Raw genomic sequence first — 27,255 nt, forward strand, 5'->3', positions numbered from 1 at the left:
AATAGCTTTTTTGAACCTTCACCATAACTTTTGAACCATGAGAGATAGACTTCATATTTGGTATGCATACTTGAACAATTAAGCTCTATCAAATGTCACCAAAATCAATGACCTTGTGACCTTGACTGTAACCTTTATGCTAAAAATATGTTTTTTTTTTCAACTTTGTTGCCGCCGGGCACATAGTGTTTCACAAACACATCTTGTTACTTGTTGCAGAAGACCCAAAACACGAAGTACTCATAGCTTGGAGTATTCAGTTGCAGTAATTGTAGATAATCCATACACAATGAACTCATAAATGTCACAAGACATTGAAAATTCATTTTATATCCGAATTTATAATGTAACATATCTACTTTTGGATAGCGTGCTAAGCAATGGGCCAATAATTGCACTTTAGATAAACTTTTGAAATTTTGATATTTGGTCCTTAATATTTAGTTTTCAAAAGTTAAATGCTTTAAATGAACAAACATGCTGTACATGAAGAAAGAGCATGCACATATATGCAGGGTACATTTATATGCGATATTTTGGAAATATGACATTATGTATATGTCACATAGACAAATTTACAGGAAATATGCACCCCCTCCCTTTCCCCATTTCAGAATTTGGAGTGGTTTGACTTTTTTATATGCACAGATCGATAGATCCGGGGTGCATATTGTTTTTGTCCTGTTTGTCTGCAAACTTTAACCTTCGACATTACTTCTGAACCATGAAAGATAGAGACTTCATATTTGGTATGCATACTCCACTAATTAAGCTCTTTTAAATGACACCAAGGTCAATGACCTTGTGACCTTGACTAAGACCTATATGCTAAAAATAGCTTTTTCGTACCTTCCCCATAACTTTTGAACCATAAGAGATAGAGACTTCATATTTGGTATGCATACCCCACTAATCAACTTCTTTCAAATGACACCAAGGTCAATAACCTTGTGACCTTGACTGTGCCTATATGCTAAAAATACCTTTTTTTCGAACTTTGTTGCCATTGGGTGCATAGTATTTCACAAACACATCTTGTTTCATTTTTAAATACTTTCTTTTAAACATCATGTTTTCAACAGTAAATTTTGTGTTTGGAAAAAAGGGGCAGACCCCCTTGCCTCCCCCTTCTTAATTTAACTGCATAGAAATTCTAATACTTACCAACATCAATCATTAAGAATACAAGAAAATACAAATATAAATATGTATTGTAAATTGCATTATATTTTTGACAATCTTTATAGTTTATAAAACAATTATTGTGTAAATGTAATAATTAAGCATGACAAAATCTGCTATTCATAATATAGGCAGGATGATGCATATTGTGAGAATATAACTTCAAACACAAAATAAAAATATCACAGTTGCTTTTGGTGTAAATAAATTAAATTTTGATCAAATTGGCTGAAAATTGCTAAGAATATATAATTTACATATTCTAATTCACTGTATCATTACTGCACAACCCGAAAATGTTTGATATATGTATTGAACACAAGTGACTTGAAGTGCAAGACAATAATATATGTAGATCTGATGAGTATAAAGGAGGACTGTGTAATTCTGTTACAGAATTGTGGCAGTTAATATTGACGGTTTACTTTTCATCTATCTGAGGTTTATAATCACTCTCACTCAAATACAGGCCTGAAAGATAGAAGAGTCAAACATTCAGGTTGGTGGGTAAAAATGTGAAAATTAGTATGTGTAGATTTTCCTGTATCTTTTCCCTGAAAATTTAAAAATATCATGCAACTATAATGTCTATTTTTTCTTTGGTATATACTTCAGTTTCATTGCATTTATTTATCTTGAAAATCAAAAATGCCCATTCAATGGCATCTTCTCTAGCAAGCTTTTCTGATCTGTTTTATGTTCTAGCCCTTTCAATGGAATATCATTCTGATTAATATCAGATCCATGATCACTTGATTGCTACACAAATATCCTTGTTCTATCTGATAGTTTACGTTAAAATGCCCTGAATGTGGAATTTCTTTTGATGAACAGATTAAAATTGCCCAGTTTGCATAAAAAATTTATGAAACCTAACTACATTTTATATTATCCCAACATTTATAGGAAATGTAATCTAATGTCCACTTGTATAATTTTACGTACTCTATATACATGTACAAACCCTCCGTATTTTTTTCCATTGTGACGTCACAGTCTACCAAAACAGCTTGATGATGTAACAGAAGAATAACAATCCACACAATTTATGGACGATTTTATTAATCATAAAACAATAATGTTATCTACTGACTAAATCTTAAGTCAGAAAAACTTTAGAGGAAACGTAAATTGATTATATCTTGTATAAAGTACCATTGTTATGAAAGTCCACATATGTAAGAAACACTCCGCATTTTATTTTGTATATAGCAACGTCATCCGCATTTTTTGTATATATAGCAACGTCATCCGCATTTTTTACTTCAGTAGATAAATTTACATGCTTACTTGTTCTGATGACGACCGTCACAGGTCGAAACCGGTCAACAAAATAAATTTACTGCTGCATTCTCACGAAGTGTTGGTGATCTGTTTTATACTTTTAAGTTTATAACTTTAGTTACAGACCCTATTGAATACCTTTCGGTATCCACACGTGAGAATCTTCCGCAATTTTAACCTCAAGGTGTTGGTCTCCAGCTTTTCTTTGTTTTGTATTCTACATTGTTACTGGGACCCCTGCATACCATAAGGTATCCACCATTCCGAACTGCGCTATACATTATGGCCACCAACTCCATTCCAAAGTTACAAGAATCATATAACCAGAAAGTGAATGAATCTCTCAAGGTAGACATCAGTAACCCCAAAAAAAGATTCCGCAATTCTTCACAATCCGATACGGATATAGAATATTCAGAAACAATTAACAAATCTCAACAAGAAACAGCAAGGAAAGAAACCTCTATTGCAACATCCGATCCAGTGGGATCTTCCGAGAAACCGAAAATATCAGAAGAAAATGTTGCCATTTTTAGGACACTCCGAAAACTTCATATCAAACTCCAAAGAACTGAAGGTCATGCCGCATACCCAATAAATGCCAACAACAGGACCTAATATCTAAAACACTAAGAGCCAGAATTGTTCCACAAATTCCAGACAGTAATGCTTTATTTCTCCTAAACTGGGAGGAAGCACACCTTAATTTTAGCCGCAGCCTCATCCACTTACTTTATGAATATTGGAATACGAGAATTAATACGATTAATACACAAATACTTGATTTAAAATCCCAGCTTAAAAACAAAGAAAATACTAACGAAATGGAACATATAAACAATCTATTAAGTGCAATCCCAAACTTTATGAAGAAGAAGGAAGCCGATAAGGAATCAACAAAAGCATTCAAGGACAATAAAAAATCCCAGTAATTGTTATCTACACCCCCCCCCCCCCCCCTTATGTAATGGACGAATTGTAGCGAGGATCTAAATACCTTCACGTTTCGTCTGAACGAATTTCATCATAAAACTACAATGAACTTTTGAACATTCTATAGAAATTATCTTTGTTTATATTTATACATGTTAATTATTTTAATGTAATTTTATGAACAATTATTGTCCTCCATAAAATAGGACTATTCAGAAGTAGAAATTTATGAAACCTAACTACATTTTATATTATCCCAACATTTATAGGAAATGTAATCTAATGTCCACTTGTATAATTTTACGTACTCTATATACATGTACAAACCCTCCGTATTTTTTTCCATTGTGACGTCACAGTCTACCAAAACAGCTTGATGATGTAACAGAAGAATAACAATCCACACAATTTATGGACGATTTTATTAATCATAAAACAATAATGTTATCTACTGACTAAATCTTAAGTCAGAAAAACTTTAGAGGAAACGTAAATTGATTATATCTTGTATAAAGTACCATTGTTATGAAAGTCCACATATGTAAGAAACACTCCGCATTTTATTTTGTATATAGCAACGTCATCCGCATTTTTTGTATATATAGCAACGTCATCCGCATTTTTTACTTCAGTAGATAAATTTACATGCTTACTTGTTCTGATGACGACCGTCACAGGTCGAAACCGGTCAACAAAATAAATTTACTGCTGCATTCTCACGAAGTGTTGGTGATCTGTTTTATACTTTTAAGTTTATAACTTTAGTTACAGACCCTATTGAATACCTTTCGGTATCCACACGTGAGAATCTTCCGCAATTTTAACCTCAAGGTGTTGGTCTCCAGCTTTTCTTTGTTTTGTATTCTACATTGTTACTGGGACCCCTGCATACCATAAGGTATCCACCATTCCGAACTGCGCTATACATTATGGCCACCAACTCCATTCCAAAGTTACAAGAATCATATAACCAGAAAGTGAATGAATCTCTCAAGGTAGACATCAGTAACCCCAAAAAAAGATTCCGCAATTCTTCACAATCCGATACGGATATAGAATATTCAGAAACAATTAACAAATCTCAACAAGAAACAGCAAGGAAAGAAACCTCTATTGCAACATCCGATCCAGTGGGATCTTCCGAGAAACCGAAAATATCAGAAGAAAATGTTGCCATTTTTAGGACACTCCGAAAACTTCATATCAAACTCCAAAGAACTGAAGGTCATGCCGCATACCCAATAAATGCCAACAACAGGACCTAATATCTAAAACACTAAGAGCCAGAATTGTTCCACAAATTCCAGACAGTAATGCTTTATTTCTCCTAAACTGGGAGGAAGCACACCTTAATTTTAGCCGCAGCCTCATCCACTTACTTTATGAATATTGGAATACGAGAATTAATACGATTAATACACAAATACTTGATTTAAAATCCCAGCTTAAAAACAAAGAAAATACTAACGAAATGGAACATATAAACAATCTATTAAGTGCAATCCCAAACTTTATGAAGAAGAAGGAAGCCGATAAGGAATCAACAAAAGCATTCAAGGACAATAAAAAATCCCAGTAATTGTTATCTACACCCCCCCCCTTATGTAATGGACGAATTGTAGCGAGGATCTAAATACCTTCACGTTTCGTCTGAACGAATTTCATCATAAAACTACAATGAACTTTTGAACATTCTATAGAAATTATCTTTGTTTATATTTATACATGTTAATTATTTTAATGTAATTTTATGAACAATTATTGTCCTCCATAAAATAGGACTATTCAGAAGTAGAAATTTATGAAACCTAACTACATTTTATATTATCCCAACATTTATAGGAAATGTAATCTAATGTCCACTTGTATAATTTTACGTACTCTATATACATGTACAAACCCTCCGTATTTTTTTTCCATTGTGACGTCACAGTCTACCAAAACAGCTTGATGATGTAACAGAAGAATAACAATCCACACAATTTATGGACGATTTTATTAATCATAAAACAATAATGTTATCTACTGACTAAATCTTAAGTCAGAAAAACTTTAGAGGAAACGTAAATTGATTATATCTTGTATAAAGTACCATTGTTATGAAAGTCCACATATGTAAGAAACACTCCGCATTTTATTTTGTATATAGCAACGTCATCCGCATTTTTTGTATATATAGCAACGTCATCCGCATTTTTTACTTCAGTAGATAAATTTACATGCTTACTTGTTCTGATGACGACCGTCACAGGTCGAAACCGGTCAACAAAATAAATTTACTGCTGCATTCTCACGAAGTGTTGGTGATCTGTTTTATACTTTTAAGTTTATAACTTTAGTTACAGACCCTATTGAATACCTTTCGGTATCCACACGTGAGAATCTTCCGCAATTTTAACCTCAGGGTGTTGGTCTCCAGCTTTTCTTTGTTTTGTATTCTACATTGTTACTGGGACCCCTGCATACCATAAGGTATCCACCATTCCGAACTGCGCTATACATTATGGCCACCAACTCCATTCCAAAGTTACAAGAATCATATAACCAGAAAGTGAATGAATCTCTCAAGGTAGACATCAGTAACCCCAAAAAAAGATTCCGCAATTCTTCACAATCCGATACGGATATAGAATATTCAGAAACAATTAACAAATCTCAACAAGAAACAGCAAGGAAAGAAACCTCTATTGCAACATCCGATCCAGTGGGATCTTCCGAGAAACCGAAAATATCAGAAGAAAATGTTGCCATTTTTAGGACACTCCGAAAACTTCATATCAAACTCCAAAGAACTGAAGGTCATGCCGCATACCTGAATAAATGCCAACAACAGGACCTAATATCTAAAACACTAAGAGCCAGAATTGTTCCACAAATTCCAGACAGTAATGCTTTATTTCTCCTAAACTGGGAGGAAGCACACCTTAATTTTAGCCGCAGCCTCATCCACTTACTTTATGAATATTGGAATACGAGAATTAACACGATTAATACACAAATACTTGATTTAAAATCCCAGCTTAAAAACAAAGAAAATACTAACGAAATGGAACATATAAACAATCTATTAAGTGCAATCCCAAACTTTATGAAGAAGAAGGAAGCCGATAAGGAATCAACAAAAGCATTCAAGGACAATAAAAAATCCCAGTAATTGTTATCTACACCCCCCCCCCCCCTTATGTAATGGACGAATTGTAGCGAGGATCTAAATACCTTCACGTTTCGTCTGAACGAATTTCATCATAAAACTACAATGAACTTTTGAACATTCTATAGAAATTATCTTTGTTTATATTTATACATGTTAATTATTTTAATGTAATTTTATGAACAATTATTGTCCTCCATAAAATAGGACTATTCAGAAGTAGAAATTTATGAAACCTAACTACATTTTATATTATCCCAACATTTATAGGAAATGTAATCTAATGTCCACTTGTATAATTTTACGTACTCTATATACATGTACAAACCCTCCGTATTTTTTTCCATTGTGACGTCACAGTCTACCAAAACAGCTTGATGATGTAACAGAAGAATAACAATCCACACAATTTATGGACGATTTTATTAATCATAAAACAATAATGTTATCTACTGACTAAATCTTAAGTCAGAAAAACTTTAGAGGAAACGTAAATTGATTATATCTTGTATAAAGTACCATTGTTATGAAAGTCCACATATGTAAGAAACACTCCGCATTTTATTTTGTATATAGCAACGTCATCCGCATTTTTTGTATATATAGCAATGTCATCCGCATTTTTTACTTCAGTAGATAAATTTACATGCTTACTTGTTCTGATGACGACCGTCACAGGTCGAAACCGGTCAACAAAATAAATTTACTGCTGCATTCTCACGAAGTGTTGGTGATCTGTTTTATACTTTTAAGTTTATAACTTTAGTTACAGACCCTATTGAATACCTTTCGGTATCCACACGTGAGAATCTTCCGCAATTTTAACCTCAAGGTGTTGGTCTCCAGCTTTTCTTTGTTTTGTATTCTACATTGTTACTGGGACCCCTGCATACCATAAGGTATCCACCATTCCGAACTGCGCTATACATTATGGCCACCAACTCCATTCCAAAGTTACAAGAATCATATAACCAGAAAGTGAATGAATCTCTCAAGGTAGACATCAGTAACCCCAAAAAAAGATTCCGCAATTCTTCACAATCCGATACGGATATAGAATATTCAGAAACAATTAACAAATCTCAACAAGAAACAGCAAGGAAAGAAACCTCTATTGCAACATCCGATCCAGTGGGATCTTCCGAGAAACCGAAAATATCAGAAGAAAATGTTGCCATTTTTAGGACACTCCGAAAACTTCATATCAAACTCCAAAGAACTGAAGGTCATGCCGCATACCCAATAAATGCCAACAACAGGACCTAATATCTAAAACACTAAGAGCCAGAATTGTTCCACAAATTCCAGACAGTAATGCTTTATTTCTCCTAAACTGGGAGGAAGCACACCTTAATTTTAGCCGCAGCCTCATCCACTTACTTTATGAATATTGGAATACGAGAATTAATACGATTAATACACAAATACTTGATTTAAAATCCCAGCTTAAAAACAAAGAAAATACTAACGAAATGGAACATATAAACAATCTATTAAGTGCAATCCCAAACTTTATGAAGAAGAAGGAAGCCGATAAGGAATCAACAAAAGCATTCAAGGACAATAAAAAATCCCAGTAATTGTTATCTACACCCCCCCCCCCCCTTATGTAATGGACGAATTGTAGCGAGGATCTACATACCTTCACGTTTCGTCTGAACGAATTTCATCATAAAACTACAATGAACTTTTGAACATTCTATAGAAATTATCTTTGTTTATATTTATACATGTTAATTATTTTAATGTAATTTTATGAACAATTATTGTCCTCCATAAAATAGGACTATTCAGAAGTAGAAATTTATGAAACCTAACTACATTTTATATTATCCCAACATTTATAGGAAATGTAATCTAATGTCCACTTGTATAATTTTACGTACTCTATATACATGTACAAACCCTCCGTATTTTTTTCCATTGTGACGTCACAGTCTACCAAAACAGCTTGATGATGTAACAGAAGAATAACAATCCACACAATTTATGGACGATTTTATTAATCATAAAACAATAATGTTATCTACTGACTAAATCTTAAGTCAGAAAAACTTTAGAGGAAACGTAAATTGATTATATCTTGTATAAAGTACCATTGTTATGAAAGTCCACATATGTAAGAAACACTCCGCATTTTATTTTGTATATAGCAACGTCATCCGCATTTTTTGTATATATAGCAACGTCATCCGCATTTTTTACTTCAGAAGATAAATTTACATGCTTACTTGTTCTGATGACGACCGTCACAGGTCGAAACCGGTCAACAAAATAAATTTACTGCTGCATTCTCACGAAGTGTTGGTGATCTGTTTTATACTTTTAAATAAAAAATATATATTAAAAATGTTTGCAAACATTACACAAACAATAAACTGGAAAGTTTCAAAGTATAAAAATATGTTCAGAATCATATGAACATCAAGAATATAACAAACAGTAAATATATTTAAGGATCCAACAGATAATTAAATTTTAAATAAGTATTTAGTGCAGGTGATGGGACATTCAAAGTCTCATACACCAAGACATAACATGCTTCTGGTCAAATTAAAATTGATATTTTATGGATTTATACAATATGAAAAAAGTTATGAGAAACAATTTGTTGTTTTTTTTTAAATGAAAGTCAAATCAATATGTTGACTGTTCATTAAGTATAGTATCGATAGTCTGTCTCATCATCATTCTTTGGAAGTATGGTATAAACTTGTTGATACAAACGTTTATAGGACCGTGAGAAGTAGAACACATAGAATCCCCATTTCCACGTCATGAAGCACCAAACACAGGTCAGGTAGTAGCCAGGGCCCTCAATGATTAAACCTAAAATGATAAATAGTACACAACAATCAGTAAAACTAAACTAGGTCTCTGAAGAGGAAGGAAGGTTCTGATACCTGAATTTCCAATAATGTTTCTATGTGTTTGATTTTCTGTGTACTGTTGTATATTCACATGTATTTAAGTTTCCTCTACAGTTTGATAAATCTTTAAAGTTCATTATAATTGTGAGGAAGCTGCAATGAATACTTGAACAGTAAAAAATTTAAACATTCCATTGTGTTGACAAAAGTAGCATTGCTCGAGTTTTGTCCTACCCTGTTTATTTACGATGGCAAGAGTAAGGTAGGTGACAAATCCGCACACCCCTGCCAGCTGTATAAAACAACCACTCAGCATCCATCTCTTCAGAGGGTAAGGGTTGTTCTCCCAGCATCGTTTGATGTATGCTATGTGTATAAATAATGCCAACCCTGCTGCTATTCCTGAAATAAAAACAAAACAGTATTCTTTCTCCATTAATTTGCTTAAAAATATGTACTGCAGTTACACCATCTTTGCCATCGTCGCAAGCCACAGGTTTTGTGTCCAAACAAACGTTTGTGGAAATAGAATGGACACAAAACCCCTGGCTTCCAACGATGCATCTTTGCAAGCCAAGGGTTTCAGATCTACTACCGGTACTCTTCTGATGTTCCTAGGGTTTTTAAGAAGAGCAGAAAATCAAAAACTCTTGGCTAGTGAAGATGCAGTTACATAAACACTGGTCCTACTAAACAGAGAACAAACACCTGACACATGTTTTGATGAAGAGGGCTGATATAGATTCACTAATAAATGAATTTACATTGACAGATTGGGAAGAAAAGTTGCTGAGGTAGAGACAAAAGATGAAAAAGTTAAATCAGTGACCATAAGGGAGAAAGGAGGGAGGACAATAGGATATGAGTGACCATGGCATACATGTGTACAGGGATACATTTGTAAAATGGATATATAATGTCAGGAGAAGTGGCAATTAACTTCATCCCATTAATTATGTGGTAAATACACTAAGCGGACTACTTCACACCCTTCACACCTTAAAATGTTCAGATATTTACTGACAGATCCTAGATGTCGGGTCAACCACAGGGGCATCTTATCCACTCTGTTCTCTACTTCACATATTATAAAAATACATGTGAAGTAGAGAACAGAGTGGATAAGATGCCCCTGTGGGTCAACATCTGGAACACGACACGTACCTGACAAAAGTCCCCATAAGGCCACGTTCCAGTTGTGAAAATTGACTCCAAAAACAAATAGAACGGACAAACCAACTAACAATCCAATGACTGCAAAGGTTATACGTGCCTTGATCCAAAAGGGGGAGGGTGGCACCGGTGGATTCATTTTCTCGTGGATTTACCTTACGCAATAGTTTCAATTTTATGGATTCCGATCCCGACTAGAATAATCTAATATCGTATTACTTAAAAGAAATATGACGCATACAAAGGATTTATAATAAAAAAAATTATATGATGAAGAGATCATCAAATTTCAATGTTTTTTTCTAATTTCAAGAGCATATATTTATTACTTTTCCTTTTATAACAATTTTTATTACCCCTTCTTTAACAGCATCCCGTTATCTAACGTCAAAAACACACGATTACCACGTCAATCTACCTATCAGTTAAAAATCGTTTTAAAAATCAGTTATTCAAAATTGTAATAAAATGCTTCAACCCTTAATTTCTTAATTTTGTTTAGTTTTATTTATTAAGTGAAAAAAATTGCTTTTAAACAATAAATACGCTTCATTTTACAGTGATGCGCGAAATATTGTGCAATCGAAATCCCAGTCGCTCCCCATAAAATCAAATAAATTCAACTCTCTTCATATTATTGCTTTTGGGGCTTTAGGAGCATTGGACCAATACGGATAGTAACATTTATAAAGAGAAACATATTGTGAAATTTTGGACTAAAATTTAGTTTACCAGGGACGTAGCAACAGAGGGGAGGGGGGGGGGGCACTTTTTTCCCCAACATTACCTTTACTATTGAAAATGTCCATTGAAAGGTTGGTTGGCAACCCCCCACTTTTTACCACAGTATAGTGATATCAAGGAAATTTAGCATTGTATATTGGAAGTGAAAGGAAGTTGGCCTTGAAAAAAGAAGTCCCCCCCCCCCCACGAAATAGGATTTTCTAGATTGGGCAATTTCCTTTTTTTTTTTTTTTTTGCTTGTCAACTTTTACAGGTTTGTAAAAAAAAAAATGTCTGGTTGCCCCCCCCCCCCTAACTTTCAAAAACGATGCTACGTGTCTGTTTACAACTATATAGAGTGCCATTGCTTAAAGATTACGAATATAAATTAAAGATCTAATGCAAGTCACTGAAGTCCAAAGTGATCTGGGTTAGGACTGAGGTCATGCAGACCCGTATGTTTTCTCAAAGTCGGTAACCATCATGCAAAAAAGATAGACAAGAAGACAAAGTGAACTGTCGATCATGTGCTAAAATGTGACATGGTTTGAAAGTTTGGTGGAAAAGGGGCTTCAAAATAATAATTTATATGGTAAATCTACATGCATACATCAATAGGACTTTTCTCAGACAAAGCTCCCCCCTTTTTCTAGTTATACCATGAACCTGTCAGGCGCCTCATGTTTTATTTATACCACTGCGAAAGTATCTCACTAAGTTCCTGACAAGACTCTTATATCGCTAATTAAACAGACATTACAGTTATGTATAAGGATTCAGTGTCATCATGTGTCAAATTATATAACAGTATACAGAGAAACAGAGGTCATCTATAAGATGCAAGTCAAGCTGCTTAACTACCGGTATTATATCTTTCCATTTCATGCCTTAAAAAGAAAGTTCGCGAGTATATTATTGTTATTTCTCTCTCTCTCTCTCTCTCCCCCCCCCCCCCCCGTCTGTCCGTCCGTCTGTCACACTTTTTATCGTCCTTAAGCTCCCTTTACACAATTAAAAGCAGTAGCAACTCAGTTTGGGAATATGATTTGTGGGCCATTGAACATTTGCCAATAGATTTTGAAATTTTAATTCTTACCCATGGGATCGAATGGGGGTAAAACGTTTTTCTGGTCCCCTGAACTCTTCGTGAATTTTTCACAGTAGCCCATTCATAAAATTGAATTATGACTGGGAGTATCCTGTGCATGCATGAACAATAATGATAAGGTTTTGGATTTTCGATTTTTACCCCGGGCGTTGGGGGGGGGGGGGTGTTAAGAATGACATTTATCTAGAAAACTCTTAATTCTTACATTATTTACAGTATGAGTAACCAACTTATCTTTTGAAATATGTTTAGTGATGTCCTGTATAGATATACAATCAGTTTTTATTAATTTCATCGCATCTAGTTTACCTCTTTTTAACTATCCCTTGAGATCTTATTCTTTAGAAATACCAAGTTACTTTGGGTAGTTACATCGATTTCTTTTGTTATTAATTTTAATGGATTCTTTGTGCAGCGTTATTTAATTGCTAGACAGAGTCTATACATTTAATTATACAGTTTCTCTTGTATGATAGGATTTATATCCGATTCTTTATTAGTCTCCCTCGGCTTAATCAGTGTAATAAACTCATGTCGTGCCGTCTTCATTTTGTCTCTGTGACATGTGGGCGCGGATTTTTCTGATGAAAAGATAAAAACAAGATCCACGCGTGAGTTTTACGACCGAGGCGTCGTGATGGTCAGTTTTTGGCCGGAGGAGAAATTCTCTGCGTGTCCGTTATGGTTTAGTCGCTGTCAAGTTTTTCCCTTTTTTTATCTATATACTAAATAGATTCGATTGTATGCTATAAAACCTCTTTGTGAATGATTATGTTTGTATTGGAAAACCATTTAAACCCTACAAACACACCCCAAACGGAGAAAGATAATATTTAAACCAAATAAGTAATACTAAAGTGACCTGAATTCCGCCGTACTCGGAAAGGAATTTCTGAAATACTATATAGGCAAGCCCAGTGGACCGTGACTGCAGTACATAGAAAATGTACAGCTGACACAATATACATACAAGTTAAGTGCACGGTGTAGGTCAGTTCTTCTTAGGTTTAAAATAGTACCATGTCAAAATTTAATACAATTGCCAAATTAATGAATGCGCGATGTTTCTCCGCGTATGAAGAAGGCAATGCATATTAAGTGACTGCCTGTATACAGTGACAGTCTATACAGAGAGGGACCTTGACGCGACTTTGTGGGTACGCTCTCCTGTCCTTTTATCCTTGGAAAAAAGAGAACCTACTTATCTATATGAGACTTACATATTTTTTTTTTCTTGAGCTTTTGGTGATACCCGATAAGCTTATTCATAGGAGAGACAGAAGCTTTGGGAGCGCGAGGGGAGTTATGAAACAGGTTTATTTGACGGGTGTGTAAAGCTGAGGTAGAAAAACCCCCGTGGGGCCCCAGAGGTAGGCGATTTCCATATGACATAGTTGATACATATCAATCAAACAGCGAAACGGACTGGATACTAGTACATGTCAGAAGATTTTCTGCTTTTACTTGTGATGTTTTAAGGCAAAAAAATCATATTATGTATGGATGAATTACCAATTGTGTACATGTAACAAGATACAATATTGTGACTACTGGAATTAAAGTTCTGTGTTTTTTTAATAACGCAAAATACTGGAATGTTATTTATAGGATAAGGAAACTGTCATGGATCGTGGATATATAGCAAAACGAGTGGAGGACAAAATACCCCTCCCCACCCCTGTTCCCCACCATAAGAGGAATAAGTTTCGAGAGACGACCCGCTTTTACCAGTTTGCGTTATTTCTGATTCCCCTGGGGACGCTATTTATCGCTATAGGCGTCCTGATCCCCCACTGGCTTGCCGTGCAGGTCGTTAACTTTGTTACCCTGAAGGAGGACTACAATATAGGACTGTGGGAGAAATGTGACACACTCAAGGAAAAATGTGAGAAACGGCTCGATACTTCCCTCAAAGGTGCGTTAATTAAATTAAACATTTCCATGATTTTGGAGAATAAGGTTTAATTGTGATAAATTTTTTACTATTTTTGGTTAAACTCATTGCCCCAGGATCCTATGAAATTGTCCGAGTTTTTAACCTTCGTAATTTTGGCTTTTGTTTTGAGTACATTTATAGACTTGCTATTATTACTGCCTCCATTATGCATACTTGGAATGTTGTGTATTTTTGTTATGGTTCAGATGACCAGTTTGGTAATTTAACTCTGTATAAATTTAGACAATGACTAGTAGAAATAGTTTCCTTATTGAATTCGTCTCAGTAGAATGGCTTTTTATGCTTATTTAATGAAGAATGCATAAAATTAAATTGCATTGAATAAGGAATGCTTGGTTATACTGCGTCCAGAACGAGACAAATGACGGGGAAATAACACACATACAATGGCCATCAAAGGTGTTGACAAATTAAGATGATCATGATACGGGGTATTTAAACGATGAAAATGGAAAAAAGACTAATCGGGCATTATATAGACTTGATCTGGCCCCATGGCCATAGATTCTGGTTACGCATCACCGTGTAATAGCGGAGGTTTATTCGCGTTTTCGCCTCGGAAGGATGGAATAAGTGTAAGAGGACGTAACTTTGCTCTAGCTCTAGTGACGTAACCCATGACTGCCTTTGAAAGGAGCCTATGAAATATGCTTTAAATGTTAGTCTATTGTTCTTGAGGCAGGTCTGAGTTGGGAAATGAAATAAAACCTTTATGTAAAATTATCTCTCTTTATCTTTACATCTCCATTGATTTCTGGGGTACCCAAAGGGGATTATTACACGATACATGTCGGTAGAGACCAGATGGACATAAATATCCCCCTAAATCAAATTGGAAACTTAATCAATGGCCATATATCATCCATAATTCACGTCCTCTTTAATTTAAGCTGTCGCTAGTGTTAAATGTCCGTCCAGAATGGAGCATTAAGGTTGATCGAATCGGAATTTGTGTCATATAGTCCCATAACAATTTATATACATATCGCATCGAATATCAGTCCCTGTTACAAAACAGGATGCTGGATCAGTATTTAGTTATAAATGGGCTTATATTGCTACTCGACCAACAGCATGAAACGTGCACAGGCACTTGGGTATGGACCCCCCCCCTTCCATTTTTTTTTCTTTTTAAATTTGGGGTCGAGTTATTTTTATCCTATTTTCGTATTCTAATATTCACTATATGTCATCAAGAATAAGAAAATAGGAAAACAGTGACTCGACCCGAAATTTAAAAAGAAAGAAATGGAAAAGGGGGGAGGGGTCCATACCCCAAGTGCCTGTGGAAACGTGTACGTGCAATGTACATGAACCTGATAGGGTTTGGGGAATGGTCGGTTAGATTTCGCACTCTAACGCTATACGTCTTTTGTCACCACCCGTACAATAATATCCTCATTGAATTAAATAATTATAAGATTATTTTTATAATCTAACTTCATCTTCCACATCCTCCATTTATAGAGTTTACACTGTGGTACCCTGCAAACAATGTCAAAATACTTCGATATTCCACTAAACGAACTCAAGAACATCTCTGATTCATTTATTATTGTGCGCGAGATCGAAGTGTTTGCATGAATCAGTGATTGATCATTAAACGATGGTCAACCTTAAGGAATGTGTCGTGGGTGTAAATAAACCTGGACTCTCTGACCGAGCCTAGTTAATTGCATCGATGACTTTAAAGTCCTGTTGTGGCCATGAATATGCATGAGGTTTTAGGGACGATCAAAAGAAGATTGTATTTACAAGACGCCGGATGTAAAAAGTTCATGTTCATTACAGTCAAATATTTATATAGTTACATAATATATGTTACATTTTGAATCTCCAATTTGACAGATAAAAGAAAAAGATACGGATAAGTCTTTTTATCAAATTGATGCACATAGCCACAAGATTCATAATGTACAGTTACCAACTAAGATATTAAACACTGAACAAAATCATAAACATTAATGAAAATTAGCGAAATTTCCAAGTTGCGCCATTTTTGCTACGTAATGTTGAATTTCACAACGTCAAAAGTTCACATTACATGTTCTAAATGATATCCCTTTATTCAACAACAAATGAAGTTATTTCTTGAAATTTATATAAAACCTTGTAACATATTTTCGCTTAGACACTCCTCATTTGAAGGTTCATGTTCTTTTTAAGCTCATTCAATATCTGTGGTCTAGGATAGACCCTGTTCCTTAAGAACCCCTCAGAAAAGAGCCCAAAAATTGAGACTGTCAAATGCAGAGGTCAAACTCTTTCCTTGCATTAATTATTGAAAATTTGTATACTGATTACTTCAAATCATATTTTATTTTATGCTGAAAATGCTGATATTGCCAGAATAAATTTCTGAAAAAATCTATCAGACACTTTTCTCAGAAGTTTGCTACACTAAGAGTCTCGACTTCACCAATAACATCTCCGCTTCTTAATGACTTTTGGCTTTCTGGAATACTGTGTCATTTATCGCATACTGTCCGTCCCTGTCCTTTAATCTTGTTACTATATCCTTCTAAGAAAGCTTCTTTTTTTATTTTGGAAAATTTATTTCAAGATCTTGTAAATGAAAAGAATGAATATTAGCGACGTAATTTGAAAAAAAGAACACAAACAGCTTTACAATTCAGCACTGAGTGTATTAGTCGAGTCCATTTCGAGAAATATCCAAATTATGACATTAGCGTTTATAGCACATTTAATCATTGCAAGACCATGATTTCCTTGACTTTTTCACATGGAACAAAAATGCAGGATTCAATGTTTAAAACGATATAAAGTTTGCAATAGAAATATGATAGGTAAGAAAAATAATGAGATCTCAAAATGTAACATATATTATGAAACACCCTGTACCTTAGTTTTTATGCTGAAGATCAGCATCATATTCCAAGGCCAAAAAACTGTACCTATTGAATTCATAGTATCATTCAATCTACATAGCTGTATGTATAGTATAGTTGATTAAAGAAAAACTCAACCTCCACAGTGTTATGAACTTCTCGACACAACTTTTGTCAGGACTTTTTAGTTTAATAAATTGACCGAAGGCTGACCCATAAAAACGGTTCAAAAAAGTTTGCAAACTCCCAAAAATTCTAATTAATAAACATTTAACCTTAACTATGTCAAAACTTGAAACAGGGGCGCTGAACCTTTCAAAGGGTCTAAACTGTTGGTATCCAAAGGAAGGTCTTCTCACAAGGAATACACATGTGAAATATGAAAGCCCTAGTGCTTACTGTTCCAAAAGATATGGCCAAGTTTAAAGTTTTTAAAAATGGGTCACACTCTAAGATCAAAAGGTCAAATTGTTGGCATCCACAGAAAGGCCTTGTCACAAGGAACACTCCTGTGAAATATGAAAGCTCCAGTGCTGACTGTTCAAAAGTTATGGTTTGGTATTTTTTTGTAAAAGTGGGTCAAACACCAAGGTCAATGTTAAGAGGTCAAATTTTGTGGTACCCAAAGAAAATGTCACAAGGAATACATCTGTGAAATAAGAAAGCTATAGCCCCGCCCACTCAAAAGTTATGGGCAAGGTTAAAGTTTTTGAGGAAAACAGACAGACGGACGAACAAGACAAAAACTATATATCCCCGAATCTTCGATCATGCGGGCATTAAAAAAGCGTCTCTATAGACTTCATGTTCGGTTTTGAATTTCATTCGTGTTCTAATAGCATACTTTACATGATGCATTTATATGTACATAGAGCAGGAAAAATATACCAGTGGTATTCATCTAGGTCTCCTTCTTTTTCTGCAGACTTTGAGTTCACTGTGAGGGCCTTTGCTGTGTCGGGTCTGGTTGTGTCGGTCGTAGCCTCTGTACTGATAGTCCTGTGTGTGTTCGTCCCCAGGGTCGCAGAGAGAACTTTGTTCCATGTACTCACTTCCGCATCCTGCTACCTTGGAGGTAAGTCAATTTCGCGGGAACATTCAACTGTTTCCAAGATGCAAATTTATTTCCACGAATGACAATTTTTCGTTTGATTTTTCAGCGTTCCTGTCTCTGTGCAGCATCACCATATACGCCGCGGAACACAAGATAAATAGGGCGTATATGTTGTCCTATTCCTTTTACCTCATTCTTTTTGGCGCGTTTTTTGGGATACTTTCCTCCGCCATTTTGATAAACGTTTATGTGTACAGGAAATGGAAATACGAGAAAAGGATGTTGAGAATTTCTCGTCGAGATGTCCATGTCCCGGGACAACAGAACACACGAGTGGCCAGTGATTACGGCGATGATCAGGACGACGTGCCGAGCGAGAAGCGACGATATAGCGACGACGATCGTTCCAGGTACAGCGACGAGATGTCCAAACAGAGCGACAACTTCTCCGCCAAACAAAGCGAGATTTGAAACGGGAACTTCATGTTTAGAATACAGATTAAGCCAAGGGATAGCAACATATACACTTGATTTAGTATGTGAAATCCCGAAATAACTGCCTGAAGTCCAAAGAAACAGGGATATTCATAGTGTATACCCTTGTGTGACCATTAATTCAATGCCAGCAGCATGTTGCCCATATTTTGTAGAATTATTCAGTATTATATACGGGAGCTATAGGAAAGATCGTGTAAAAAATGCCACGATTCTGTACGTGCATGTGTAGACACAGATTATACGGATGCGATGTGTTTTAAGTTACACTGTGCTGTACCCAGACGAAATGAGCTTGTAATGATTTTCATGATGTCTCATGTATTTATTCTTTGTATACTAGTATGTTACACAGACAATCCAAATTGGCTTGTCGCTGTATTTGACAATTTCCTAATACGTCCATACCTTTAGACAATATCTTTTTCTGAATGCAAAGTTTTTTATTGTTGCTGATAGCCGTTGAAAATCAACTCTTGGATGGGTTAAGTGATGTTAAATTCAATACTTCTATGTTAAGGGCTTCCGGGCTGTATGGCTTATAGATGGAGAAACAAAAAAATTCCATAAAATTTCAAGTGAATCTGAAAGATGATATTACTGAAATGACGCTGGATACCAAAGGCGGATCCAGGGCCGACGCGCCGGGTGTGCCCCCCGCCCCCGTTTGAAATTTAATATTTTGTATGTAAAATTTATATGTCCATTATCCTAAAATCAAGGAAAAAACATCTCTTATTTGTAAGAAAGTGTCAGCTTGAAGCCCCCGGACTCCCCCAAAAGGACCTTGCCTTAGACCCACTGGGGGCTTCAGTACGGCCGCCTTATCCCTCTGCCTTCTACTGCCCCCCCCCCCCCCGTTACGAAATACCTGGATCCGCCACTGGATACATCCCGGAGAATGTGCCCAAACAAGGAATTAATCTTACATACTTAGTTTGTAAAACTGTTTTCGTCATGTAAATATCTCTTTATGTATATACATATACATTATTATCTGCAACAGAGTATATATATTGGGCACTTATGACAACGATACGTACTTTTTTCTTTCTTGTATTATTAAAAGCATTTTTGTTCATTAATAATATCTAGAATAGATCTGATATTAGCAATTTGTATTTTACATATTTTGATATTACTACATTAACTTTTATTACTCTACTGAAACTGTTGCACACGCTCAACGCAATTTAATGAATTTATACCAAAAGTGTCATATTCATTGTGTTGTATAAAATTATACTGCCTATATATCATACATATCAAAATTGTTGTATTTTATTTATATATGTTATATGTCCAGTAACTATAATATTGGAGAATAATAAAACGAGAAAACATTTTGTAATGGTTATTTATTCAAAAAGGATTTTAAACCTTGTCCTGCAAGTACATGTACTAAATAATTTTTTTAAATACTTGTCATGCTTTGGGATACCCATCTCTTATCCACAACTCCTCTTCCACCACTATATAAAACTAGAGGCACTGAGAGCAATGATTTCACTAAATGATACCTCCCGCCTCCCATACGGTTGTATTTGCAAAGTCCCTGTTTTGCTTTGGGAAACCCGGAAGAGGCGTCAGATTAAAAAGTAAACTAGAGGTACTGTGAGCAATTAGCTCACTAAATGATACCCCCTGACTCCCATATGAATTTAATGGCAGTGTCCATGTTTTGCTATGGGAAACCCAAAATATGTGTCGGATCAAAAAGTAAAATAGGAGGTGCACAATGGCAATATGTAGTAAAGATTCTTTGAAAGTTTCATCAAATTTCATTCAGTGGTATAAGAGGAGTTGCGAAGAAGAGATGGGTACCCCAAAGCGTAACAGACGGACGTACAGACGGATGGACGGACATAACGATTATTATATACCCTCCCACTTTTCAAGTGGGGGGTATAAATAGGATGCACCAAGACATTATGTTATAAAGAATCGGTGAAATTAATATCTTTAATTCTATTCAATGGTTAAGGAGGAGTTGCGGATAAGAGATGGGTACCCTTCAATATTATAGAAAGAATGGCCGTGTCCATGTTTTGATACGGGAAATCCAAATAAGTCTCAGGTCAAAAAGTAAAATAGGAGATGCACAATGGCAATATATAACAAAGATTATGTGGAAGTCACATTAAATTTCATTCATTGGTGAAAGAGGAGTTGCGGATAGGTACCCCAAAAGCGTATGATGGCAAATTCCACGCTTTGCCCTAGGAAACCCGAAATAATTTTCAGATCAAAAAGTAAAATAGGAGGTGCAATTTGGTGTTATGTAATAAAGAATTGGTGAATTGGTGAAAGTATTAAATTGTATTTAGTGGTTTAGGAGAAGTTGCGGATAAGAGATGGGTACCCTTCAATGAAACATATGGAGATAACGAACAGTATTCAAGATCAAAAATCCATAAAACAATGCAAAATAGGAACAGAGCAAACACGGACCTCCAAAACATCAGAGGTGGAGTCAGGTGCTATGGAGGAGTAAGCATCCCCTGCCGACCGGTCACACACGCCGTGTGCTCCTTGTCATGATCGGGAAATAATGGAAAAATCCGTCGTCAATTCAGTATATAAATAATTGACTTACAATTAGTATGTTAAACGTCAGTCAGCATTTGACTCAATGATAAATTGTATTTGCTGACAAGGTCAATGTATCGACCATAGAACTTACGAAATGATTACTTTCAACGAGACTTCTGATATTCTTGTTTAATCAACTTGTTTGTCAATAATTTACCTCGCATGCTTTTGAGTGCCGAATCAACTGCGGGATATAAAATCCGTATGCAGGTGATGAAGATATATTGCTGCATAAGTAAGGGAAATTGACGATAGAAAAGTTAAAGTCATCACGTTTCATAGAGCTAGGTTGTTAAATTACCATTAACGTCTTTTTCAAGTGAAATATCAAAATATGAGCCAGATGGGTCAGACTCTGTGGTATCTTTTATCTCAAACTCACCACGACATATCGTATCGACATAAGAGTGGAAATTCAATGATCATCTTCTCATTAGTGGACAGGGAGATCTTCTGTTCTTGACACCAAGGTTCAGAGGGGAGCGGATGCCAATAATGATCACTACCTGGTGAAGACCCGAATCAGGCTACGGCCCAGCACACAAGAACAAGTAGAAACCAAGACTGGATGTAGAACGCATAAAAACAACGAAGTAAATAAAATCACAGTTCAATGACCGTGTGAGAAAGAAACTAGAAATACATAGGGAAAAGACGGAAGATATCGAGAAAATGTGGGAACAGCAGAAGATGGCATATGTGAATTCAGCAGAGGAAGTACTTGGCTACAGGAAAGGCAAAAGTAAACCTTGGATCAGCGAAAACACCTGGAAGTTGATAGATGAAAGAAAAGACATCAAGACAAAGATAGAGAGCACAATTCAAGATCAGAACGAGTCAAGACAAGGTTGAAGGAAAATTACAGGGAGAAAGACAAAGCAGTCAAGAAAAGTGCGAGAGGAGGACAAGAGGAGATGGATGGCAGAGAAAGCTGAGCGAGCACAGAAGGCAGCCGAGAACGGGAGGCAGAAGGAACTGTACAGCATAGTGAAACAGCTGACAAGAAAAAGTAATAAACAAACAGCAGTGGTGAAGAGCAAAGATGGAGAGCTGCTGAAAAACAAAGGAGCGAGGCTTGCCAGATGGAGGGAACATTTTGAGGAAGTACTCAACAGAGACACTCCAGAGTCACCACCACAAGATGAACATGATGAAGGAGAAGAGCTAGACATCTCGGTTGAGCCACCTACCACACAGGAAATAAGGACTGCACTGAAAAAGCTTCGGAATGGGAAGGCCGGTTTGTAGCAGATAAAATAACTGCAGAAATGTTAAAGACAGACCTTAATAAGAGTCCAGTCAGGAATTGAAGCACACCTTTGACCAGATATGGAAGGAGGAAAAGGTGCCCAAAGAATGGACCAACAGCCTAATCTGTAAAATTCCCTAGAGAGGCAACTTACAGGACCGCAGCAACTGGAGGGAAGTCACATTGCTGCCCCTAGCCAGCAAAGCACATACCAGTATCATCATTAACAGAATACAGGCTGGAGTTGACCGCACACTGAGGTAAGAGCAGGCAGGGTTCAGGAGAGGGAGAGGGACTATCAACCAGATCTTCATCCTTAGGAACATCTTAGAGCAAGTCAACGAGTGGAATGCTACACTGTACATCCATTTTGTGGACTTTGAGAAAGCTTTTGACTCGGTGCACAGAGACAACCTTTGGGTCATCATGAAGAAATATGGAATACCCAGAAAACTGATTATGATGGTCAAAGCCCTGTATGACAATTTTCAGTGCTCTGTGATTGATGATAACGTGACCACAGACCCTTTTCCTGTGAAACAAGGATGCTGGATGCCAGGCTTCTTGTTTCTCCTAGTGATAGACTGGGTGATGCAACAGTCTGTCAGAGGAATGAGAACAGGAATTAGATGGGACTTCACCACTATGCTTGAAGACCTCGACTTTGCGGACGACATTGCCCTATTGTCATCAGCAATGGACCATCTTCAGTCTTAGACATCAAAACTGGAAGAAAACTACGCAAAAGTTGGGTTGAAGCTGAATGCCAAGAAGTGCAACGTGATGAAGATAAATAGCAAGAGTGAAAGCAGCCTGACAGTCGGAAACGGCGAAGCCGAGGAGGTGGACAGCTTCACATATCTCGGCGCCAATGTCACCAAGGATGGAGGAAGAATTGCTGACATCAGGAAAAGAATAGCACTGGCCGGTGCATCCTTCAGCAGGCTAGCCAACATCTGGAATGCTACAGACATCAGCAGAAAGATAAAAATCTCCCTCTTTAAGAGCCTTGTCCTCTCTGTATTATTATACGGATGTGAGACCTGGAAGCTTACCAAGACAGAGGAAAAGAAGATTGACGTCTTTCAGACCAAATGCCTCAGGAGGATCCTTAAGGTCAGATGGCAGCAGCACATACCAAACAAGACAGTTCTGGAGATGGCAGAAGCAGAAAGCATCAGTGGCGAGGTGAGGAGGAGGAGGAGGAGGAGGAGGAGATGGATTCGGATCGGCCATGTGCTTAGGAAGGATCCCATGGATGACTGTGTTGTGGCCCTCGGGTCGACGCATGAAGGGAGAAGGAAGCGAGGTCGCCCCAAGACAACATGGCGACGGATGGTGGTGCTGGCTGGAAATCCTGGAACACGGCACGCCGTGCACCTCAGACCGACCCCAGTGGAAAAAAGATGCCCAAGCCTTGTGTGCCTCCTGGCACGGAGAGAATTAAGGTTAAGGTAAGGATTGTTATTTCCCGTTATCCAAGCATGTTTAATCAACATTTTTGCTGTCCGTCTGTCTATCTATCTGTCATCTTACCCTGGGTACCCTAAATCTTGACCCTTCAACCTTGACCTTAGAGTTTACTATTTCACGTTTAAAAAAAAAACTTTAGCCCTGGGCAAACTTTTGAACGGTTTTTTGCTTGTGCTTTCATATTTGTCAGGTATATTTATTGTGACAATTCAATCCTTTTGCTAACAACATTTTTTTTGTGTTTTGCCTTGGAATCTGACTTGAATTTGAGAAATTTTATCCTTTGCCATCAGCTGTCATACAGGATCATCACTGTTTTACAAACATACCTTGTTTTCGTACTGAATTTAACCTCGGATGTTCCGACTACCTGACCAATACATAAGACTCACGGCAAGTGCTACAGGACAACAGAGAATGCTTAATCCTCCTTGGCAACTGATCCCACCTCTGGAATTTCAAAGGTTCCGTAAGCTCGGGATTCGAACCCTCGAGGAACAACTCCTTACCTTAGAGCAAACGTCCTAAACGCTGCATGGTTACCTTTGCTTAAATGTTTAGAGGGTCATTTTTGCAGAAAAAAATTTTTGAAACCATCATAAAGGAAGTTGTGAAAATATGTGTCGAATGTTTTCTTATTATATTACAAATAGAATTTTATTTTTTCCCAGTAAGATTAATTCAGAATTATTTTAAAAAGAGTTGTCGTTCATTGAACATTTTAGTCACTTAACGGACTAATAATGTAAAGGGAACTACCATATTTCAACTGGCACCCATTTTCGTAATTATTATGATTCCTGTGGAAGATCATTACAGATAATAGGTCAAATATGAAGTAAAAGATCCTGACACTTTGGCAAAATTGATCAAAAGTATAAGATAGATGATGAAATCCGGAGTTAAACGGTCGAGGAACAATACGAAAAACATCTAGCTCTCTGTCTTCAATAATTCAGGTGAAAAAAAACAACAACATTTAGATTACAAGATTAATATGTACTGTAGAAGGAAATATTTGAGAAATAATGTTAATCAGATGCAAATGCTTTAAAAAAAAACTCCAGGGAACTTTTGAAATCACAAAAATTTAACAAAATCGAAACTTTATACAACAATTGCCCACAACAAATTAAAGATAAGGCTTTTTGTTGTCGTAGACATCTGTCTGTTAAGTTAAAATGATACTGGTAGGTACTTTAAGAAATATGTTCCTTGGGATTGGTCATCTGCACTACCGAGGTTGACAATGGTTTTCGAGGGATGAAAATTTTCAATTTCAATTCTAATTTTCAAATATTTTTTTGAAATGAACATAAGTTAAAATTGTTCTTGTTTCTGGCTAATTTTAGATGTTTTTTAAATTCAGTTTTCGATTACTGTGCATAAAATACAGTAATCAGTTATAAAGAGCTACATATGCCTATGATATAATTTTATATTTGATAAAAGGAATATTCATGTATATTGTCATTTGTGGAGTGTCCTTATCTAGAATTCCAAGAAGTCTATGTTTCATCTTTGATTGAATCTTTGCAATGAAAGAATCAAAAGTATTATTGTTAATTAGTATCTTGATCTACTTCTCATCGTTGACGGAAGAAGCTTATATAGCTCACAGAGGTTAGACATTTTGTTTTAGTTCCGTTACCTCTACCTATATGAAATGAAGGGATGTGTTTTTAACAGAGCCGATTCGCCCGGGTGGTGCAATGGTTAGAGCGTCTGCTCTAGAGTTGCGAAGTAAGGAGTTGATCCTTACATCAAGGAATTCGAATCCCACTGTGGGACATGGAGACTGGTCCATAGGATAAGACCGTATAAACCGAGGTCCCGTGTCGCTGTAGGTGCTGGCACGAAAAACATCCCTCCCTGCTCAGTGGCCCTAAGTGCCAGTATAGGGGACAATTTGCAGCTCTCCACCGGCAAGTGGTGGTGTTTCCATGTGAATAAAAAAAATTCTCGAGAAGGACGTTAAACAACGTACTAACAAACAAAACGTAGCCGAAAATTTAGAAGTGAATTCCTATTTCCATGAAACAGTGCTAAGAAAAAGTGAAGAAAGGAAAGAACAAAATAAGGTGTTAACAACTTAACATGTTATTGACTATTTTTTGAAACGGGGTTTCTATTAAGAAAAAAGAGACGGGGGCCTTGTTTTGCAGAAATAATTTGAAATACCCAGGTAGATTGAAAATCGAGAAAAAGAAGAGGAAATCTTCTATGGCAAAAAATTATAGCAATTGATAAAAAGTCAAACGGTTGTTTGTAAATATCTTTCATTGTACATGCGTGTTTAGTTGCAAAAAATTTAAATGTTTACTTTCGTTTTTTTATGTTGTGAGTATTTTACTTTCGTTTCCCTTCATTTTTACTTCTCTTTCCCCTTTTTTTATGTTGTGAATATTTTACTGTCGTTTCCTTTTAACGTTGTGAGTATTTTACTTTCGTTTCCTCAGGCAAGTGCCCGGATGGTTATCAGGAAGGAGACAAATGGCCATGGGGTGATACATGCGCAGTATGTTCTTGTTATACCGATCACTGGGCGTGTGAATCGTAAGGAATTATTTTTTGTTGTCAAAAATATACAAATATTTAAATTAAGACTATCTGAAAGACACCAATTTTTGATTTTAAAATTTTGAATAATTTTACTATGTCTCGAGGTAAGCATGTCTGTAGGACGCAATCATTTTAACGATACGATAAACTACATGTATCTGTAGAAAGTAAAAAAATTGATCACTACATAAATGATTTCAGGGATCCAATTAAAAAAATTATGATAAGCCCGAAACAATAATTTACCCCTTTAAGTTTTTATTTTTCAGAAAGGCATTTATTTAATGTGGGTATGAAATTCCTTTGGTAGATGTGGAGTTCCACTTCGTGCTTACAACTGCTATCTGGAATCGAACACAGACGCCCTGTATCCGGGATGCTGTCCTCAACTAGTTTGCAAGGGAGATGACAACTTTAACCAAACTAAATTTACTATCCTTGGATAATAAAGCATTTTACAATGTTATTAGAGATTTATCTTTATTTTCAATGCAAAGAGGTCATTATTTAGTCAATTTTTTTGTAAATTTGATTAAAAAGTTGATTTACTCATTAATATGATTTTGCTTCATTAAAAAAGGTCCTTCAATGTACATGTAA

At 36.1% G+C, this 27,255-nt stretch overlaps 4 protein-coding genes across 5 annotated transcripts; 3 read left to right on the forward strand and 1 right to left on the reverse strand.

Annotated features, from left to right (window-relative positions):
• Window positions 1–1,274: 1,274 nt before the first annotated feature.
• Window positions 1,275–10,773, reverse strand: LOC134266510 (heme transporter hrg1-A-like). 2 transcript variants are annotated; one of them, XM_062748735.1, is made up of 4 exons: window positions 10,585–10,773; window positions 9,655–9,822; window positions 9,278–9,379; window positions 1,275–1,653 (listed from the first exon to the last, which is right to left on the reverse strand). In XM_062748735.1, exons 1-4 carry the CDS (start codon window positions 10,730–10,732, stop codon window positions 1,604–1,606), a joined length of 468 nt encoding a protein of 155 aa, XP_062604719.1. In that variant the 5' UTR covers window positions 10,733–10,773; the 3' UTR covers window positions 1,275–1,603. The 2 variants fall into 2 exon arrangements, with proteins under 2 accessions (XP_062604719.1, XP_062604718.1); XM_062748734.1 differs by lacking the exon at window positions 1,275–1,653 and having other exon boundaries at window positions 8,777–9,379.
• Window positions 10,774–13,486: 2,713 nt separating this feature from the next.
• LOC134266511 (uncharacterized) lies at window positions 13,487–20,125 on the forward strand. Its single transcript, XM_062748736.1, has 3 exons — window positions 13,487–14,339; window positions 18,156–18,305; window positions 18,391–20,125. The coding sequence occupies exons 1-3, from the start codon at window positions 14,048–14,050 to the stop codon at window positions 18,753–18,755; spliced, it is 807 nt and encodes a 268-aa protein (XP_062604720.1). The 5' UTR covers window positions 13,487–14,047; the 3' UTR covers window positions 18,756–20,125.
• A 1,918-nt stretch (window positions 20,126–22,043) lies between these two features.
• On the forward strand, window positions 22,044–23,337 carry LOC134266492 (uncharacterized). The gene is made up of 4 exons (XM_062748716.1): window positions 22,044–22,113; window positions 22,237–22,607; window positions 22,762–22,880; window positions 22,941–23,337. The coding sequence occupies exons 1-4, from the start codon at window positions 22,044–22,046 to the stop codon at window positions 23,335–23,337; spliced, it is 957 nt and encodes a 318-aa protein (XP_062604700.1).
• Window positions 23,338–25,572: 2,235 nt separating this feature from the next.
• LOC134266495 (uncharacterized) lies at window positions 25,573–27,139 on the forward strand. The gene is made up of 3 exons (XM_062748721.1): window positions 25,573–25,716; window positions 26,553–26,649; window positions 26,966–27,139. The coding sequence occupies exons 1-3, from the start codon at window positions 25,632–25,634 to the stop codon at window positions 27,099–27,101; spliced, it is 318 nt and encodes a 105-aa protein (XP_062604705.1). The 5' UTR covers window positions 25,573–25,631; the 3' UTR covers window positions 27,102–27,139.
• The last annotated feature ends 116 nt before the right edge of the window (window positions 27,140–27,255 follow it).

The sequence above is a fragment of the Saccostrea cucullata genome, unplaced genomic scaffold (genome assembly GCF_032062105.1).
Source record: "Saccostrea cucullata isolate Sc308-1 unplaced genomic scaffold, CSIRO_AGI_Scuc_v1 ctg1349, whole genome shotgun sequence".
Taxonomy (NCBI): Eukaryota; Metazoa; Mollusca; class Bivalvia; order Ostreida; family Ostreidae; genus Saccostrea; species Saccostrea cuccullata.

What these genes read in the sequence shown, in the direction of transcription:
- LOC134266510 (XM_062748734.1), bottom strand. Translation starts at nt 10,732, where the DNA reads ATGAATCCACCGGTGCCACCCTCCCCCTTTTGGATCAAGGCACGTATA. An exon ending in CTTATGGGGACTTTTGTCAG is followed by an intron (nt 9,823 to 10,584) that starts GTACGTGTCGTG and finishes TTTTTATTTCAG; the next exon opens with GAATAGCAGCAGGGTTGGCA. An exon ending in TGCCATCGTAAATAAACAGG is followed by an intron (nt 9,380 to 9,654) that starts GTAGGACAAAAC and finishes TTATCATTTTAG; the next exon opens with GTTTAATCATTGAGGGCCCT.
- LOC134266511 (XM_062748736.1), top strand. Translation starts at nt 14,048, where the DNA reads ATGGATCGTGGATATATAGCAAAACGAGTGGAGGACAAAATACCCCTC. An exon ending in GCTCGATACTTCCCTCAAAG is followed by an intron (nt 14,340 to 18,155) that starts GTGCGTTAATTA and finishes CTTTTTCTGCAG; the next exon opens with ACTTTGAGTTCACTGTGAGG. An exon ending in CGCATCCTGCTACCTTGGAG is followed by an intron (nt 18,306 to 18,390) that starts GTAAGTCAATTT and finishes TTGATTTTTCAG; the next exon opens with CGTTCCTGTCTCTGTGCAGC.
- LOC134266492 (XM_062748716.1), top strand. Translation starts at nt 22,044, where the DNA reads ATGTGGGAACAGCAGAAGATGGCATATGTGAATTCAGCAGAGGAAGTA. An exon ending in AAAAGCTTCGGAATGGGAAG is followed by an intron (nt 22,608 to 22,761) that starts GCCGGTTTGTAG and finishes AAAATTCCCTAG; the next exon opens with AGAGGCAACTTACAGGACCG. An exon ending in GGAGTTGACCGCACACTGAG is followed by an intron (nt 22,881 to 22,940) that starts GTAAGAGCAGGC and finishes CTTCATCCTTAG; the next exon opens with GAACATCTTAGAGCAAGTCA.
- LOC134266495 (XM_062748721.1), top strand. Translation starts at nt 25,632, where the DNA reads ATGAAAGAATCAAAAGTATTATTGTTAATTAGTATCTTGATCTACTTC. An exon ending in AGCTTATATAGCTCACAGAG is followed by an intron (nt 25,717 to 26,552) that starts GTTAGACATTTT and finishes TCGTTTCCTCAG; the next exon opens with GCAAGTGCCCGGATGGTTAT. An exon ending in GATCACTGGGCGTGTGAATC is followed by an intron (nt 26,650 to 26,965) that starts GTAAGGAATTAT and finishes TTCCTTTGGTAG; the next exon opens with ATGTGGAGTTCCACTTCGTG.